The sequence below is a fragment of the Rana temporaria genome, chromosome 11 (assembly GCF_905171775.1).
Source record: "Rana temporaria chromosome 11, aRanTem1.1, whole genome shotgun sequence".
NCBI lineage: Eukaryota > Metazoa > Chordata > Amphibia > Anura > Ranidae > Rana > Rana temporaria.
In genome coordinates, this window is record NC_053499.1 from 2,863,161 (window position 1) to 2,883,776 (window position 20,616).

A 20,616-nucleotide genomic window follows, 5' to 3' on the forward strand; every position below is an offset into this window, starting at 1 on the left:
TAGAACAGGAAGTGAAGGGAACCCCCTTTTTACTCCAACAGGGACACCGTACACAAAAGTGAGGGGATTCCCCATCCATAGGGGCATAGAACAGGAAGTGACGGGACCCTCGCTTCCCCCTTCAACAGGAACATGTTCCCCACCCATAGTGGCATAGAACAGGAAGTGAGTGGATTACCCCCACCCCCATATAGGGGGCATAGAACAGTAAGTGAGTGGATTAACCCACCAACCACACGCCCCCCCCCATAGGGCATAAAACAGGAAGTGAGTGGATCAACCAACCCCCCCGCCATGGGGGCATAGAACAGGAAGTGAGTGGATTACCCCACCCCCCTATAGGGGCATAGAACAGGAAGTGAGTGGATTCCACCCCCATAGGGGCATAGAACAGGAAGTGAGTGGATTAATCCACCCCCCCCCCCCCCATAGGGGCATAGATCAGGAAGTGATGGGAACCCCCCCCCCCCTCTATAGGAACACATACATAAAGTAAGGGGATTACCCCACCCATAGGGGCATAGAACAGGAAGTGAGTGGATTAATCCACCCCCCCCCCATAGGGGCATAGAACAGGAAGTGATGGGAACCCCCCCTCTATAGGAACACATACATAAAGTAAGGGGATTACCCCACCCAGGGGCATAGAACAGGAAGTGAGTGGATTCCACCCCCATAGGGTCATAGAACAGGAAGTGAGTGGATTAATCCACCCCCCCCCCCATAGTGGTATAGAACAGGAAGTGAATGGAACCCCTCTTCCCCTCTAACAGGGACACCATACATAAAGTGAGGGGATTTCCCACCCATAGGGGCATAGAATAGGAAGTAAGCAAATCCCTCCCTCTTTAATAGGGGCATAGAACAGGAAGTGAGTGGATTCCACCCCCATAGGGGCATAGAACAGGAAGTGAGTGGATTCCACCCCCATAGGGGCATAGAACAGGAAGTGTGTGGATTAATCCACCCCCCCCCCCCCATAGGGGCATAGAACAGGAAGTGAATGGAACCCCTCTCCCCCTCTAACAGGGACACCATATATAAAGTGAGGGGATTCCCCACCCATAAGGGCATAGAACAGGAAGTAAGCAAATCTCCCCCCTCCCTCTTTAATAGGGGCATAGAACAGGAAGTAAGGGGAATCCGTCCAACAGGGCTACAGACAGAAATAAAAACGTATTTTCCAGTATAGAGGGGAAGATTGGGGGCCTCTGTCAGGATCTTATTACTGTGTCCCCATGAGGGTGATTTCCCCCTCACTTTCTGTCCAGATAATAAGAACAGAACAAGAAGAGAAATCTCAGTTCTATCCCTTCTCTACGCTATCCAACAATTTAAAGCAGAACTCCACTCCAAAGTTTTATAAAAGCAGCTTTTTGCTTCAACAGTTTTTTAGGGCCATGCCCATGCAGTAATTCCTTTCCGCCACTAGATGTCCTCAGTCTTGAATGACAGCCAGCATCGTACTTCCTGCTTCCCCCTAAGCCACCCTTGGCTGTCATGGACCCGCCCCCTAGTGTGATGTCATTACACCAGGCTGGGCTCGAGTATCATGGTGCTCACATGTCATTTTACACCAGGCTGGAGCAAGGACCGCTCACTGACCTAGGAAAAGAGATCTGTGAGGTAATCGGACCGACCAGAAATTGGAGTTCTACTTTATAGATGAAAACGTTTTTGTTTGATTTTGGGCTTTGAGTTGGTGACATTCACTGTGAGATTGTTTTTTTAGTGTTATTGAGGAAACTTTCTATATATAGAAATATAAAACCCATAGAGATTATAAACCCATGTGTCTGACGGAGAACCAATCACCATTGTCCATTCCGCACCAGATATGTAACCAGTCAAGCTGCATTCTGCTTTGCTGAACCTCTGTAAGCTTTAGTGACACCAAACATGATGAATCCGACATCTGCTCCCCATATCTGACGCATTTCGCCCATAATATGGACCTAGTCGTAGATTAAGACCCCCTATAATGCAGCCTTTGTTGTGTGTGAAACGTGTCAAGGGTGTGGTCTTGTCATACATGGTCAATCCGACATCTGCTCCCCGTAACTGACGCTTTTCGCCCATAATATGGACCTAGTCGTAGATGAAGACCCCTATGATGAAGCCTTTGTTGTGGATGAAACGCCTGGGAGGTGGGGTCATGTCAGACATCTGGTCTTCATAACTGACACATTTCACCCATTATTTGGGCACTAGTCATAGACTAAGAACCCCTATGATGAAGCCTTTGTTGTGGATGAAACGTGTCAGCGGTGTGGTCTTGTCATACAAGGTCGATCCGACATCTGCTCCCCATAACTAATGCATTTCGTCCATAATATGGCCCTAGTCGTAGACAAAGGCGCCTTTGTTGTGGATGAAACGTGTCGGAGGTGTGGTCTTGTCATACAAGGTCAGGCCGATATCTGATCCCCATAGCTAATGCGTTTTGTCCATAATATGGACCTAGTCATAGACTAATTCCCCCTATGATGAAGCCTTTATTGTGGGTGAAACGCCTGGGAGGTGGGGGTCATGTCGGCCATCTTCTCCCCGTAGCTAATGCATTTCACCCATAAAATTAGCCTTGTTCGGCGAAGACCCTTATAATGAAGCCTTTGTTGTAGATGAAACGTGTCAGAGGTGTGGTCTTGTCATACAAGGTCAATCCAACATCTGCTCCCCATAACTAATACATTTCGTCCATAATATGGGCCCTAGTCGTAGACGAAGACGCCTATGATGAAGCCTATGTTGTCGGTGAAACGCCTGGGTGGTGGGGTCATGTCAGACCAGGTCAATTTGACGTCTGATCCCCATAACTGATGCATTTTTAGTATGGACCCTAGTCATAGACTGATCCCTATGCCTGGAGCCTTTGTTGTGGGTGAAACGTTTGGGAGGTGGAGTCATGTCAGACATCTGCTCTTTATAACTGACACATTTTGTCTATAATATGGGCCCTATGATGGAGCCTTTGTTGTGGGTGAAATGCTCGGGAGGTGGGGTCATGTCAGAAATCTGCTCCCCTAACCTGAAGCATTTCGCCCATATTATGAGACTAAGACCCCTATGATGAAGCCTTTGTTGTGGGTGAAACTTGTTGGAGGTGGGGTCATGTCTGGAGGGAGAGGAGTTATCTGACTGACCTTGTAATTCAGAAAAGTAAAGCAGAGTGCAGCTTCACTGTTTATATCTTCTTCAGGGAAGAGGCGGATCCCGGAACGGTTGAGGTTGCCTAGAGAAGAGCCCTTTCTATCCATTCCCCACGAGAACGACTTCTGACGAAGCTCACACTCTATACATGTGGCCCCCAAACGAAGGACTATTGGCCCCATGTGTGGACGGTATTCCAGGGGTATGACAACCAATCAGATTCTGCCTTGGGACGCCAGCAGCTGCAATCTCATTGGTCGACTTTGGCAATACCGAGCGCCCTCCATTGCCATGTTTCCGCTCTTCAGTTGTTTTGTAGTGCAGGTCTGAGTCTTGATTGGTTACTCTGACGCAAAACAGACGGTTCCTTTTTCAAGCTGTGTGATAAGAGTGGCAAATGTTTTTTGTTTTAAAGAGGACCTGTCACTTTGGAAGTGTCGGGTGGTCGGTATGTCTACGACCTTTTTCTTATCTTATTTCGGAATTTTACATTCTTGGCCCGGCTTGCAGCTGAGAGTCAAGTCTGTGGTGTCCCCGATTCCTCCTATCACAGCCACCTTCTCCCTACAGATCCTAAAGAGAACCTGTCAGGAACGTGGGCACTAGGTTCTTTTATCCCTGGCTGAGTAGGAATAGGGGACCAGCCAGTGCAGTCCGCGTCCCACCCATGGTGAGGATGACGGCCCAGAAACCTGCACCTCGACTGTTGCTGAGAGTCAGGCCTGTGATGTCCCTGATTCCTCCTATCACAGCCACCTTCTCCCTACAGATCCTAAAGAGAACCTGTCAGGAACGTGGGCACTAGGTTCTTTTATCCCTGGCTGAGTAGGAATAGGGGACCAGCCAGTGCAGTCCACGTCTCACCCATGGTGAGGATGACGGCCCAGAAACCTGCACCTCGACTGTTGCTGAGAGTCAGGCCTGTGGTGTCTCTAATCCCTCCTATAGCAACCACCTGATCCCTACAGATCCTAAAGAGAACCTGTCAGGACAGGAACATGGGAGCTGCCGGTGGTAGCTTATCTCCCTGTCCCTGTCCGTAATTTCTACCCAAGAAGGAGAGTCCAGCCAGAGACCATGGGGTTCCATGTCTACATGCCAGTGACCCCCGATGAGGGGGCCAACATTTCCCCCTAAGTACTAAAACCAAGAGATAGATGGGGCAGTCATATTTACTCTACAGTTCATGGAGACCTTTCGCTTCAGTCATTGGATTTAAGGGTTTATGTCGCCGCCTGCAGGAGGAGGATGCTAGGTGCAATAAAAAAAGCTACCTTAGGGGGCCAGCACCAGCTAGTGGCTAAACCCGTCCTGAGGGGGCCAGCACCACCTAGTGGCTAAACCCATCCTGAGGGGGCCAGCACCACCTAGTGGCTAAACCCGTCCTGAGGGGGCCAGCACCACCTAGTGGCTAAACCCGTCCTGAGGGGGCCAGCACCACCTAGTGGCTTAACCTGTCCTGAGGGGGCCAGCACCACCTAGTGGCTCAACCCGTCCTGAGGGGGCCAGCACCACCTAGTGGCTCAACCCGTTCTGAGGGGGCCAGCACCACCTAGTGGCTCAACCCGTCCTGAGGGGGCCAGCACCACCTAGTGGCTAAACCCGTCCTGAGGGGGCCAGCACCACCTAGTGGCTAAACCCGTCCTGAGGGGGCCAGCACCACCTAGTGGCTAAACCCGTCCTGAGGGGGCCAGCACCACCTAGTGGCTCAACCCGTCCTGAGGGGGCCAGCACCACCTAGTGGCTAAACCCGTCCTGAGGGGGCCAGCACCACCTAGTGGCTAAACCCGCCCTGAGGGGGCCAGCACCACCTAGTGGCTAAACCCGTCATGAGGGGGCCAGCACCATCTAGTGGCTAAACCCGTCCTGAGGGGGCCAGCACCACCTAGTGGCTAAACCCGTCCTGAGGGGGCCAGCACCACCTAGTGGCTAAACCTGTCCTGAGGGGGCCAGCACCACCTAGTGGCTAAACCCGTCCTGAGGGGGCCAGCACCACCTAGTGGCTAAACCTGTGCTGAGGGGGCCAGCACTACCTAGTGGCTAAACCTTTCCTGAGGGGGCCAGCACCACCTAGTGGCTAAACCCGTCATGAGGGGGCCAGCACCACCTAGTGGCTAAACCTTTCCTGAGGGGGACAGCACTACCTAGTGGCTAAACCCATCCTAAGGGGAGCAGCACCACCTAGTGGCTAAACCTTTCCTGAGGGGGCCAGCACCACCTAATGGCTAAACCCATCCTTGCATAGGGGTGAACTTTTTTATTCTAGCGTCCAAGGAGGAAGGACCCCTCTTGCCCCGCTCCATGGTTCCAGTTACATTTGAAGCTTTTTAGGGCGAGAAGTACAATCTGCTGAATAAGCAATTTCCAAAGTATACAGGTCCTCTTTAGCGTGTACCGGTATCGAGCACAAAGTGAAGGCTGCGGTTGGCTTATTAACTGTGCAGCCCATCGGGGGGGGGGGGGGGGGGGCACCAAAAATTTCCAACATGTGGCCACCTGGTCGGCTGAGGACACTTTCAGCCAATCAGTATGCTTGCAGTCAGCGATTCACCAAAAACCGCCACCATGCTGCTGCTGTTTATTTTCAGCCAATCCGCTTGCTGGCTCCCCCTGCCAATGTTCACACTGCCAATGTGCATAGTGCCTTGTGATGTCACAGGGGGAGGGGTATCCTCATTGGAAGGTGGGGCGTCCTCATTGGAGGGAGGTGCATCCTCATTGGGGGAGGGGCAACCTCATGGGGAGGGGTGTCCTCGCTGGGGGGAGGGGCGTCCTCATTGGGGAGAAGGTGCATCCTCATTGGAGGGAGGGGTGTCCTCATGGGAGGGAGGAGCATCCTCATTGGGAGGAGGGAGGAGCATCCTCATTGGGAGGAGGGGGTCCTCATTGGAGGGAGGAGCATCCTCATTGGGGGGAGGAGCGTCCATTGGAGGGAGGGGTGACCTCACTGGGGGGAGGGGTGTCCTCATCGGCCCCCTTCGCTGATACCGGTTGGACAGGTACACTTGAAATGCATTCCTTGGGTGAAGCGACACTCGCCGGTCACACCTGTGGAGGGATCCTGTTCAGTGTTTGGTTCGGGTTTGAAGTATAAGATATTTATATAAAATGTTCTATTAAATGTTCTATTATATTAACCTGTTTATTTAATTCTATAAAATTTATCATTTCACTGACACCGGCGTCCTCGTCTTCTTTCCTGAAGTTCATATGTATCGCTGTGCCACATAATTTGAGGCGCAAAAGGGTTCTCACCATCCCTGTGCCGAGTTCTAGACATGTGCACTGCCGAAAAAAAATTGTTTGCGTTCCTTTCATTCATTTTTATAGCTTTTTTGGGAAATTCGGGTAATTCGAAATTACGAAATTAGGAATACGGAAATTCGAAAATCCACGTTTTTAACATTTTCAAATTTCCGGTCTTTGAATTTCCGAAAATTTTCGGATTTCCAAACCAAAAATTCCGGAAATTCAGAGAGTTCAGAATTAACAAATTTTGTCAAAATTTGTTAAAAAACAAATTAGGAGCGAATTGCACATGTCTACTGAGTTCCCGGGTCTGTACACCCGCTGTGCCCATTATGAGGGGTTCCCACCATCCCTGTGCTGAGTTCCTGGGTCTGTACACCCACTGTGCCCCATTATGAGGGGTTCCCACCATCCCTGTGCTGAGTTCCCGGGTCTGTACACCCGCTGTGCCCATTATGAGGGGTTCCCACCATCCCTGTGCTGAGTTCCCGGGTCTGTACACCCACTGTGCCCCATTATGAGGGGTTCCCACCATCCCTGTGCTGAGTTCCCGGGTCTGTACACCCACTGTGCCCCATTATGAGGGGTTCCCACCATCCCTGTGCTGAGTCCCGGGTCTGTACACCCGCTGTGCCCATTATGAGGAGTTCCCACGATCCCTGTGCTGAGTTCCCGGGTCTGTACCCCCGCTGTGCCCATTATGAGGGGTTCCCACCATCCCTGTGCTGAGTTCCCGGGTCTGTACACCCGCTGTGCCCATTATGAGGGGTTCCCACCATCCCTGTGCTGAGTTCTAGACATGTGCACTGCCGGAAAAAAAATTTGTTCGCTTTCGTTTCATTCATTTTTATAGCTTTTTTTTTGGAAATTCGGGTAATTCGAAATTACGAAAATGTGCAATACGGAAATTCGAAAATCCAAGTTTTTCGAATTTTCGGAAATTTCGAATTTCCAAACCAAAAATTCTGGAAATTCAGAGTTTGGAATTAACAAATTTTGTCAAAATTTGTTAAAAAAAACTAATTTAGGAACTTTAATGAATTGCAGTCTACTGAGTTCCCAGGTCTGTACACCTGATGTGCCCATTATGAGGGGTTCTCACCATCCCTGTGCTGAGTCCCGGGTCTGTACACCCGCTGTGCCCCATTATGAGGGGTTCCCACCATTCCTGTGCTGAGTCCCGGGTCTGTATACCTGCTGTGCCCATTATGAGGGGTTCCCACCATCCCTGTGCTGAGTTCCTGGGTCTGTACACCCGCTGTGCCCATTATGAGGGGTTCTCACCATCCCTGTGCTGAGTTCCCGGGTCTGTACACCCGCTGTGCCCCATTATGAAGGGTTCCCACCATCCCTGTGCTGAGTTCCCGGGTCTGTACACCCGCTGTGCCCATTATGAGGGGTTCCCACCATCCCTTTGCTGAGTTCCCGGGTCTGTACACCCGCTGTGCCCATTATGAGGGGTTCCCACCATCCCTGTGCTGAGTCCTGGGTCTGTACACCCGCTGTGCCCATTATGAGGGGTTCCCACCATCCCTGAAGCTCACAGTGTGCAGTGAAATCGGAGGAAGCCGGTTCAGTCCAGGAGAGGAGCCTCGGGGGTCCCGGGACCTCGGAAGTAACAATGAACACAACACAACAATCTGTTTTAAAAAAAAAAACTTTATCAAAATCAGGAAAGTTTTCTACCTACAGAAGGAAAGTCGGCCGTACAAAGCCGAGATCTACAATCTACCAATCAACAGAAAACACAAAATCATCGTCGCAACCTCTCATCTTCATTCCAGTTATCAGAACATAAAATACAAAATGTGATCCGGAGCGACTCAAATAAAGGGAACACAACACCTGTGTGAGAAGCTTCCGATGGAAGTTGTCATTTCCAGACCTGTGATCCCCGGTGTGCCGCCCCCCACAGGTCAGAGAGTGTCGGCTTCCAGCGGAGGCTTCTTATAAATCACGGGGGACCCCAACAGAAATGATCAGAGTGTCTCGAAATTCAACAGAAATTTCATATTTGTTCACTTTTGGATATTCCGCTCTTTTATATCTGTTTGATAAGTACAAAATAATACTTGTTGATCCTGCCAAAAATCCCCGTCCCCTCATATTCTATATGACAGAGGGGGAGGGGTTATGTAGTTCACAGAGAGGGTTGGAAACAATGTAACTGATAATAGTGCAGCACAGGAAGTTATTTCTGGCAGAATCTATAGGGATTTATACACACGTTTATTGAATTTATTTTATTATTTGTATTTAATTTATTGAATTTTTAACTGAATTTATTTTGTTTTTATTATTTGTATTTTATATTTTTATTTTATTTATTGAATTTTTAACTGAATTTATTTTATTTTTATTATTTGTATTTTATATTTTTATTTTATTTATTGAATTTTTACCTGAATTTATTTTATTTTTTATTATTTGTATTTTAAATTGTTATTGTATTTATTGAATTTTTAACTGAATTTATTGAATTTGTATTATTTGTATTTTATATTTTTATTTTATTTATTGAATTCTTAACTGAATTTATTTTTATTTAACAAATTTATTTTATTGAATTTATTTGTTGAATTGTTTTATTGAATGTGCTTTTTTTACTGGGTGTATTATTTGCATTTATTTTTTTAAATGTATTTATTGAATTCATTCTATTGAATTGATTTATTGAATTTATTTTATTAAATGTATGGATTGATTGAAAGACACTGGTGACGTAGCCTTCCCAGGAGGCATCAGGAAGACACTGGTGATGTAGCCTTCCCAGAAGGCATCAGGAAGACACTGGTGACATACCCTTCCTAGAAGGCATCAGGAAGACACTGGTGATGTAGCCTTCCCAGGAGGCATCAGGAAGACACTGGTGACGTAGCCTTCCCAGGAGGCATCAGGAAGACACTGGTGCTTTACCCTTCCCAGGAGGCATCAGGAAGACACTGGTGATGTAGCCTTCCCAGGAGGCATCAGGAAGACACTGGTGATGTAGCCTTCCCAGGAGGCATCAGGAAGACACTGGTGACGTAGCCTTCCCAGGAGGCATCAGGAAGACACTGGTGCTTTACCCTTCCCAGGAGGCATCAGGAAGACACTGATGCTGTTGCCTTCCCAGGAGGCAGTAGGGAGAATCTGGTGACAGAGCCTTCCTAGGAGGCTGTTGGGAAACACTAATGATGAATCTTTCCCAAGAGGCATCAGAAAGGCATTGTGGCTGTAGCCTTCCCAGGAGTTGGCAGGAAGACACTGGTGCCAAAGCCTTCCCAGAAGGGAGCAGGGAGGCACTGGTGTCATAGACTTCCCAGGAGGGACAAAGGCTTCTGGGGAGGCACAGATCATCTAGCATTCCCAGGAGGCATCAGGAAGGCACTGTTGCCATAGCTTTCCCAGGAGGGAGCAGGGAGGCACTGGTGACATAGCCTTTCCAGGAGGCATCAAGGAGGTACTGGTGATGTACAGTAGCATTCCCAGGAGGCAGCAGGGAGACCCTGGTGAGGGAGCCTTCCCAGGAGGCAGCAGGGAGGCCTACTAGTAATGTAAAGTAGCCTTCCCAAGAAGGATCAGGGAGGCACTGGTGACATAGAGTTTCCAAGAGGCAGCAGGAAGGCACTGGTGACAAAGGCTTCTGGGGAGGCACAGGTGTCATAGCTTTCCCAGGAGGCATTGAGAAGGCACTGGTGATGGAGCCTTCCTAGGAGGCAGCAGAGAGACCCTGGTGAGGGAGCATTCCTAGGAGGCAGCAGGGAGACCCTGGTGAGGGAGCATACCTAGGAGGCAGCAGGGAGACCCTGGTGATGGAGCCTTTCTAGGAGGCAGCAGAGAGACCCTGGTGAGGGAGCCTTCTCAGGAGGCAGCAGGGAGACCCTGGTGAGGGAGCCTTCCTAAGAGGCAGCAGAGAGACCCTGGTGATGGAGCCTTCCTAGGAGGCAGCAGGGAGATCCTGCTGAGGAAGCCTCCCCAAGAGGCAGCAGGGAGATCCTGGTGATGGAGCCTTCCCAGGAGGCAGCAGGGAGATCCTAGTGATGGAGCCTTCCCAGGAGGCAGCAGAGAGATCAGGTGATAGAGTCTTCCCAGGAGGCAGCAGGGAGATTCTGGTGAGGGAGCCTTCCCAGGAGGCAGCAGGGAGATCCTGGTGATGGAGCCTTCCCAGGAGGCAGCAGGGAGATCCTGGTGATGGAGCCTTTCCAGGAGGCAGCAGGGGGATCCTGGTGAGGGAGCCTTCCCAGGAGGCAGCAGGGAGACCCTGCTGAGGGAGCCTTCCCAGGAGGCAGCAGGGAGATCCTGGTGATGGAGCCTTTCCAGGAGGCAGCAGGGGGATCCTGGTGAGGGAGCCTTCCCAGGAGGCAACAGGGGGATCCTGCTGAGGGAGCCTCCCCAGGAGGCAGCAGGGAGACCCTGGTGATTGAGCCTTCCCAGGAGGCAGCAGGGAGACCCTGCTGAGGGAGCCCTCCCAGGAGGCAGCAGGGAGATCCTGGTGATGGAGCCTTCCTAGGAGGCAGCAGGGAGATCCTGGTGATGGCGCCTTCCTAGGGGGTAGCGGGGAGACTCTGGTGAGGGAGCCTTCCTAGGAGGCAGCAAGGAGATCCTGGTGAGGGCGCCTTCCCAGGAGGCAGCAGGGAGACCCTAGTGATGGAGCCTTCCTAGGAGGGTAGCAGGGAGACCCTAGTGATGGAGCCTTCCTAGGGGGTAGCAGGGAGACCCTAGTGATGGAGCCTTCCTAGGGGGTAACAGGGAGACCCTAGTGATGGAGCCTTCCCAGGAGGCATCTAGGAGGCTTTGGTTACGTCACCAGTGCTTGCAGACATGCAGAAGGGGAAGAACCTTTCTGAGTGTATATAGAGCCGTATTCAATGTATCATTCTGTATCTGGGGGAGGGGGGGGGATGTTCCTCTTTATTTCTGATGATTCCTATTCTTCCCGTGTCCGAGACAAAAAAACGATACGACAAGAGACAACGATTGTTTCCAGCAATAAACATAAACTGACAGTAAAAAGACGACTGGAGCTTCCTATATCCAGAAAGAGATGAACACGTCCCCACCAATGAGAGGAATGTATGAGTGGGATCCCTCCCTGTGATTGGGTGATCAGAGCGCCATGTTCATTATAACACAATAATACTCGGTACGTTTTCTTTACACGCTAAACATACTCAATATGCAAGTTACACTTCTAACATTTCGCTCGCCCAGATCGGCAGCGTTAGGCGTTTTCTTTTTTTATTGGCGAATTCCCGGCGCCCAACCAGCGGCGTCTCACTTCACCTCCCTCTTGGACTTGTAGTGCGCCGACACCACCAGGTAGGTGTCGGGACTCATGTCTTTGATGGTCGGAGATTTGTTCTGGATGGGGGAGGTCTTGCCGTCTACGCGGGAAATCTGCAGCATCCGGCACGGGTCGTGTTTCAGCAGATAACCGGCGAACGTTTCCCAGCCGCCTCCCACGCGCACCATCACGTGTTTGTTGTGAAGCATCTGGAACAGGAAAGAGGAATCAAATGAATGTCTTAAAATTCTAAAATATTGTTATTAAATAAAAATGTACTTTATACAGTCTATAAATGATATATATATATATATTTTAATTAATTCAATTTTGCATATTTTTTAATTCATAAATATTTAATTGAAAATGTTTATTTTAATAATTAATTACATATTAAAAAAGAAATAAAACAAAAAAATAATAATTATTATTATTAAATAACAAAAAAACTGTAATATATATATATGATGGTGACCTCTACTTGGTGACCAGTAGAGAAGGAACACCTTACACTGGTGGTCAAGGGAGAAGGGCTCCTTTACATTGGTGGTAAGTAGAGAAGGACCTCCCCCCTTACATTGGTGGTCAGTAGAGAAGGACCTCCCCCCCTTACATTGGTGGTCAGTAGAGATGGACCTCCCCCTTACATTGGTGGTCAGTAGGGATGAGCTCCGCGTTCGATTCGAACGTATGTTCGAATCGAACATCGGTCGTTCGATCGTTCGTCGAAAATCGAACAAAACGGGTCGTTCGCGCCAAATTCGAATGACACTAAACGTCCCATAATTCACTGGGGCGTTGAGCGCTGATGATTGGCCAAGCATGCTGTATGTCCCGCATGCTTGCCCAATCACAGCGCTCAAAAAACGAAGAGCCATAATTGGCCAAAGCCAGGGTGGCTTTGGCCAATTATGGCTCAGGGGGATTAGTACACGCCCCCCACTATAAAAGGCAGCCTGCACGGCTGCCTAGTGTAGTGTGTTGGCGGTTCTAGAGAAGATCAGTCAGTCAGACAGAGAGAGATAGAGAGATAGAGACACAGTGTCTTAACTAGATAGATAGATAGATAGATAGATAGAGTAGGAAGTGTAGTCAGTATAGTTAAAAGTACAGTTTGTAGAGAATATATTCACATCCTTAGGCGTTGTCAATATATTTATAAACTGTACAGCTCAGCTAGTTTATCTATCAGGCAGGAGATTGTTCTACATGCAGCGCTCTAACGTGTTGTATTGCCTGCATTAGGGATTAGTGCTAGTTAATTGCACACACAGACGCATTACCTGTTACTGCACGTGTGCAATTTATTTGCACAGAAGCACAGTCGCTGTTAATGCAACTGGGCTATTGAATTGCACAGAAACGCAGTCGCTATTACTGCGTGCGTGCTGTTTAATAGCAACTAAAGGCAGTTGGTGTCACTGCGTGCGTGCTGTTAAATCGCATTTGACCGCAGTCGCTATTACTGCGTGCGTGCTGTTTAATAGCAACTAAAGGAAGTTGGTGTCACTGCGTGCGTGCTGTTAAATCGCATTTGACCGCAGTCGCTATTACTGCGTGCGTGCTGTTTAATAGCAACTAAAGGCAGTTGGTGTCACTGCGTGCGTGCTGTTAAATCGCATTTGACCGCAGTCGCTATTACTGCGTGCGTGCTGTTTAATAGCAAGTAAAGGCAGTTGGTGTCACTGCGTGCGTGCTGTTAAATCGCATTTGACCGCAGTCGCTATTACTGCGTACGTGCTGTTTAATAGCAACTAAAGGCAGTTGGTGTCACTGCGTGCGTGCTGTTAAATCGCATTTGACCGCAGTCGCTATTACTGCGTGCGTGCTGTTTAATAGCAACTAAAGGCAGTTGGTGTCACTGCGGCTATTTTGTTACTTTACACTTGAGCCAAGTCGCTCTTACTGTGTGGTTGCTGTTTAATACCATCTGAAAGCAGTTGGTGTGACAGCGACTATTTTGTTACTTTACACTTGAACCAAGTCGCTCTTACTGTGTGATTGCTGTTTAATACCATCTGAACGCAGTCGGTGTGACAGCGACTATTTTGTTACTTTACACTTGAGCCAAGTCGCTCTTACTGTGTGGTTGCTGTTTAATACCATCTGAACGCAGTCGGTGTGACAGCGACTATTTTGTTACTTTACACTTGAGCCAAGTCGCTCTTACTGTGTGGTTGCTGTTTAATACCATCTGAACGCAGTTGGTGTGACAGCGACTATTTTGTTACTTTACACTTGAACCAAGTCGCTCTTACTGTGTGATTGCTGTTTAATACCATCTGAACGCAGTCGGTGTGACAGCGACTATTTTGTTACTTTACACTTGAGCCAAGTCGCTCTTACTGTGTGGTTGCTGTTTAATACCATCTGAACGCAGTTGGTGTGACAGCGACTATTTTGTTACTTCACACTTGAGCCAAGTCGCTCTTACTGTGTGGTTGCTGTTTAATACCATCTGAAAGCAGTTGGTGTGACAGCGACTATTTTGTTACTTTACACTTGAACCAAGTCGCTCTTACTGTGTGGTTGCTGTTTAATACCATCTGAACGCAGTTGGTGTGACAGCGACTATTTTGTTACTTCACACTTGAGCCAAGTCGCTCTTACTGTGTGGTTGCTGTTTAATACCATCTGAAAGCAGTTGGTGTGACAGCGACTATTTTGTTACTTTACACTTGAACCAAGTCGCTCTTACTGTGTGATTGCTGTTTAATACCATCTGAACGCAGTCGGTGTGACAGCGACTATTTTGTTACTTTACACTTGAGCCAAGTCGCTCTTACTGTGTGGTTGCTGTTTAATACCATCTGAACGCAGTTGGTGTGACAGCGACTATTTTGTTACATAACACCTGAACGCATAACTATGGCTGGAAGGACAAAGAGAGGCAGAGAGTCACGAGGGCAAGCAGGCTCTGCATCTAGAGGTAACGCTGGTGATGGATGTGGTGCATCCTCTTCAGCACGTGGCCGTGGCCGCTCGTCCTTCTTTTCGGGAGCTGGCCGTGTTGAGCCTCAACATGCTGAGAAATTAGTTGAGTGGATGACCAAGCCGTCCTCATCCTCCTCATCCTCTCTCACACAGACTGATTATAGTTTGTCTGGCAAAGCAGCTGCCAAGGCGTCCTCTACCCTCTGCACAATGGGATCACACAATCCTTCCCTAGTCCCACCGTGTCCTCCTGAGGAGTCCCCCGAACTGTTTCAACACAGTGTTGGGTACATGCTAGCTGAAGATGCACAGCGTTTTGAAGACTCCGATGACGGAACACTGATAGAGGAAGGCATTGATGTGAGCCCAGGGAGAGGGGGTGGCCGAGAGGGACAACAATCTGGGAGTGATGTTCCCCCAGCTGGAGCATACTGCCAGGTTGTCGCCAGTGATGATGAGGAGGGAGGGGATGATGAGGTCATTGACTCTACCTGGGTGCCTGGTAGGAGAGAGGAGGAGGAGGAAGAGGACGAGGCACAGGCACATCTTCAAAGAGGCAGGAAGCCCTCCAGGGGTCAGCTTAAGGGCAGTACACCAACTGCATTACGTGGCGCTGCTGTGTCTCAACGGTACAGCAAAAGTTCTTTGGTGTGGGCCTTTTTTGAAACCTGTCCATCAGATGCTACCTTTGCTGTTTGCAACATATGTCTCAAGCGTATCTCGCGTGGCCAAAACATCACCCGCTTGGGCACCACATGCTTGTCCAGACATATGTCGACCTGCCATGCAGCTCGTTGGCAGGCATACCAGAAAGACCCACACCAAAGACCAAAGCGGTCCTCCCCTTGCCCTTCTGTGACCTCAAACCCCACTAGACCCCTAGTCCTCTCTGCAGCCTGCACCGAAGGTGTAGAAATAGGTGTGTCACAACGTAGTAGTGGTAGTACATCCGGCCAATCTACTGATATTACCAGACAAATTTCCCTGCCCCAGCTGCTGCAGCGCCGAAAGAAGTACGCTCCCAGCCATCCACATGCCCAGCGGTTGAATGCTAGCTTAGCAAAATTGCTAGCACTTCAACTGCTACCTTTTCAGTTGGTAGATTCTGCCCCCTTCCGTGAGTTTGTGGAATGTGCAGTACCTCAGTGGCAAGTACCCAAACGCCACTTTTTTTCACGGAAGGCGATTCCGGCTCTCTACCGGCATGTGGAAGGCAATGTCCATACCTCGCTGGACAGGGCGGTCAGTGGTAAGGTGCATCTTACCGCTGACTCATGGTCCAGCAGGCATGGACAGGGACGTTACCTGTCTTTTACGGCCCATTGGGTGACTCTGCTGGCAGCTGGGAAGGACGCAGGTCAAGGCACAGTAGTTTTGGAGGTTGTTCCACCACCACGCCTCCAAAACACTACAACTGCTTGTGACACACCTCTCTCCTCCACCCCCTCCTCTTCTTCTTCCTCTGTGGCCTCTTCCTGTGGTGATGTTGGCTCAGAACCAGCCGTGCTCCGTAGGCGTACGACGGGCTACGCAGGAATGCAGGCCAAGAGATGCCATGCGGTCCTAGAGCTGGTGTGCTTGGGAGACAGGAGCCACACTGGGGAAGAGGTTCTTTCAGCTCTGCAGGGGCAGGCTCAGAGGTGGTTGACGCCACGCCAGCTGAAGCCTGGAATGGTGGTCAGCGATAATGGCACCAACCTCCTCTCTGCCCTGCGACGTGGAAAACTCACCCATGTGCCCTGTTTTGCGCATGTTCTCAATTTGGTGGTGCAGCGGTTCTTGGGCAGGTACCCTGGCTTACAGGATGTCCTGAGGCAGGCCAGGAAAGTCTGTGTGCATTTCCGGAGGTCATATAATGCCACTGCTCGGCTGACAGACCTCCAGAGGGAATACAACCTGCCCAAGAACCGCCTAATCTGTGACATGCCCACCAGATGGAACTCTACGTTGGCCATGCTGCAGCGGCTGCACACGCAGCAGAGGGCCATCAATGAGTACCTGTGCCAATATGGCAGCAGAACTGGCTCAGGGGAGCTTGGGTTTTTTTCACCACGCCAGTGGGCCTTGATCAGGGATGCATGCACTGTCCTGTCACCATTTGAGGAGGCCACGAGGATGGTGAGCAGTGACAGTGCATGCATCAGTGAGACTGTCCCGCTTATTCACATGTTGGAGCACACCCTACGTGGAATAATGGACAGGGCCCTTGAGGCAGAACAGAGGGAGGAAGAGGAGGACTTCCTTACCTCTCAAGGCCCCCTTTATCCAGACACTGTTCCTGCTTGCCCACCTGGAACACAGGAAGAGGAGGAGGAGGATGAGGAAGAGGAGGAGGATTGTATCAGCAGCATGGAGGTGGAGCCTAGCACTCAGCATCAACAGCAGCAGTCTTCAAGGGATCATTTACAGTCCCAAGGAACACGTGGACTTTTACGTGGCTGGGATGAGGTGGCTGAGGATCCTGTCGTCCTCAGTGACCCAGAGGACTGTGCCCCGAATGCCTCTGCAAACCTACGCTGCATGGCCTCCCTGATTCTGCAAAGCCTGCGTAAGGATCCTCGTGTACGTGCTATCAAGGAGAGGGATCATTACTGGCTGGCAACTCTCCTTGATCCACGTTACAAGAGTAAGGTAACGGATCTTATGTTGCCATCGCAGAGGGAGCAGAAGATGAAACTACTGCGGGAGGCCTTGCAGAAGGGTCTGTGCAATGCGTTCCCAGAACCGGGGGGATTACCAAAACCTGGCCCTGGACAACGTCTTGCTGAGGCTTCGGTGAGTCAGAGAAGGAGCGGTGGAGAAGGTGGCCGTCTGACCGATGCGTTCAGACAATTTTTTAGTCCGCAGCCCCAAGGTCTGACCGGTTCCAGCAACCATCGCCAGCGTCTGGTTTACATGGTCCGGGAATACCTAGCGGCAAGATCCGACTTGGACACCTTCCCCACGGAAAATCCTCTGGCTTACTGGGTCTTGAGGATGGATCACTGGCCAGAGCTTGCACAGTACGCAATTGAGCTACTGGCTTGCCCTGCATCCAGTGTTCTTTCAGAACGTACATTCAGTGCTGCTGGAGGCTTTGTGACCGATCACAGGGTACGCCTCTCCACCGACTCTGTTGATCGACTGACCTTCATCAAAATGAATCAGGCTTGGATCAACACCGGCTACCAAGCACCTGATGCTGATGTTACTGAATAAGAATTTTGTGTTGAAATATCAGATCCCTTTGAGACTGCTGATGCTGAGTGACTGTCCTGTTGTGCTGCTGATGGAATATCCTCCTCCTCACTTTTCATGCTGTTAGCTAGTAAGAAATTTTGTTTTTCTGTGCTCCGCCACCAGTGCCTAAGGCCTAATTTTTCTGCCCCTGTTTAACAGGGGCGCCTAATAACAATTTTTGATGCAATACTTTGCACGTGGCCTAAGGCCTAATTTTTGTGCCCCTGTGTAACAGGGGCGCCTAATAACAATTTTTGATGCAATACTTTGCACGTGGCTCCTTGTTGCGCTCCAATTACAGATATTGGGAGGGGTTGCAGTGTTATGTTGCGCCTAATAACAATTTTGGATGCAATACTTTGCATGTGGCCTAAGGCCTAAGGCCTAATTTTTCTGCCCCTGTGTAACAGGGGCGTCTAATAACAATTTTTGATGCAATACTTTGCACGTGGCCTAAGGCACAATTTTTGTGCCCCTGTGTAACAGGGGCACCTAATAACAATTTTTGATGCAATACTTTGCACATGGCTCCTTGTTGCGCTCCAATTACAGATATTGGGAGGGGTTGCAGTGTTATGTTGCGCCTACGGACACATTTTTATGCCCCTGTGTAACAGGGGCACCTAATAACAATTTTTGATGCAATACTTTGCACGTGGCTCCTTGTTGCGCTCCAATTACAGATATTGGAAGGGGTTGCAGTGTTATGTTGCGCCTATGGACACATTTTTATGCCCCTGTGTAACAGGGGCACCTAATAACAATTTTTGATGCAATACTTTGCACGTGGCTCCTTGTTGCGCTCCAATTACAGATATTGGGAGGGGTTGCAGTGTTATGTTGCGCCTACGGACACATTTTTATGCCCCTGTGTAACAAGGGCGCCTAATAACAATTTTTGATGCAATACTTTGCACGTGGCTCTTTGTTGCGCTACAATTACAGATATTGGGAGGGGTTGCAGTGTTATGTTGCGCCTACGGACACATTTTTATGCCCCTGTGTAACAGGGGCACCTAATAACAATTTTTGATGCAATACTTTGCACGTGGCTCCTTGTTGCGCTCCAATTACAGATATTGGGAGGGGTTGCAGTGTTATGTTGCGCCTACGGACACATTTTTATGCCCCTGTGTAACAAGGGCGCCTAATAACAATTTTTGATGCAATACTTTGCACGTGGCTCTTTGTTGCGCTACAATTACAGATATTGGGAGGGGTTGCAGTGTTATGTTGCGCCTACGGACACATTTTTATGCCCCTGTGTAACAAGGGCGCCTAATAACAATTTTTGATGCAATACTTTGCACGTGGCTCCTTGTTGCGCTACAATTACAGTATGTTTGAGGGGTGCCCTTTTTTCTACAATTTTGCTTTCCCAAAAAGATAATGCCACCCCCCCACCACCCCTAAAATAATCGAGATATTGTTCCCACACAGCACGTGCGCAACCAGTATTAAATTACTTTGTTCTTATAATATTTTAATGTTGTGCAGGGACATTTCTAAACACGTGCCACTACTAGAGACACACAGCAGGTGTGATATTTGAAGGAATTTTTCATTTTTTTTTTTCACTTTAAACATCATTAAAATCGCTGCTCCGCAAAAACGTCTGTTTTTAAAATATTTTTTTCGATTGATACATGTTCCCTGGGGCAAGACCCGGGTTCTGAAAGACGTTTACCAACATTAAATTGAATATTGGTCTTTAAAATGATCGTTTTTTAATTCGAACGTTCGAGTCCCATAGACTTCAATGGGGTTCTAAATGTTCGCGCGAACCCGCGGTCTGTTCGAACGTTCTGATGCGAACCGAACCCGGGTATGTTCGGCTCATCCCTAGTGGTCAGTAGAGAAGGACCCCCCTTACATTGGTGGTCAGTAGAGAAGGACCTCCCCCCTTACATTGGTGGTCAGTAGAGATGGACCTCCCCCTTACATTGGTGGTCAGTAGAGAAGGACCTCCCCCCTTACATTAGTGGTCGGTAGAGATGGACCTCCCTCTTACATTGGTGGTCAGTAGAGAAGGACCCCCCTTACATTGGTGGTCAGTGGAAAAGTGTCCCCTTTACATTGGTGGTCAGTAGGGAGGTGCCCTCTTACATTAGTGGTCAGGATAAAAAGGTCACTTTACCTTGGTGGCCAGTAGAGAAGGAACACCTTACACAGTTGGTCAAGGAAGAAGGGCTTCTTTACATTGGTGGTTAGTAGAGAAGGATCCCCCATACATTGGTGGGCAGTAGAAAAGGACCCCCCCCCCCTTTACATTGGTTGGTCAGTGGAAGTGTGTCCTCTTTACATTGGTTTTCAGTAGAGAGTTCAGGGTAAAAGGACTTTAGATTGGTGGCCAGTAGAGAAGGACCCCTGTAAAATGCTGGTCAAGGGAGAAGGGTTCCTTTACATTATTGATCAGTAGAGGACTCCCCCCCACTTACATTGGTTGTCTGTAGAGAAGGGCCTGCTTACAAGGATAAAAGGGCCACTTTACATTGGTGGCCAGTAGAGAAGGAAGACCTTACACAGGTGGTCAAGGAAGAAGGGCTTCTTTACATTGGTGGTTAGTAGAGAAGGACCCCCCATACATTGGTGGTCAGTGGATAAGTGCCACCTTACATAGGTGGTCAATGTAAAATGACCCCTTTACATTGGTGTTCAGAAGAGAAGTTCTCCCTTAGATGGCTGCTCAATGGAATAGGGCCCCTTCCATTGGGGGTTATTGTAGAAGTGACCCCTGACATTGGATAAAACATTGCCTCCTCATATTAATGCTCAGGTGGGAGATCAATCCACCACTT

The 20,616-nt window shown here is 49.2% G+C and overlaps 1 protein-coding gene across 1 annotated transcript in view; it reads right to left on the bottom strand.

Moving 5' to 3' along the window:
• Positions 1–9,159: 9,159 nt before the first annotated feature.
• Positions 9,160–20,616, bottom strand: part of GAS2 (growth arrest specific 2) — a 72,375-nt gene continuing 60,918 nt past the window's right edge. The window contains 1 exon segment of the mRNA XM_040327900.1: positions 9,160–11,874. Coding sequence (XP_040183834.1) covers positions 11,656–11,874 — 219 coding nt within the window. The 3' untranslated portion in view covers positions 9,160–11,655.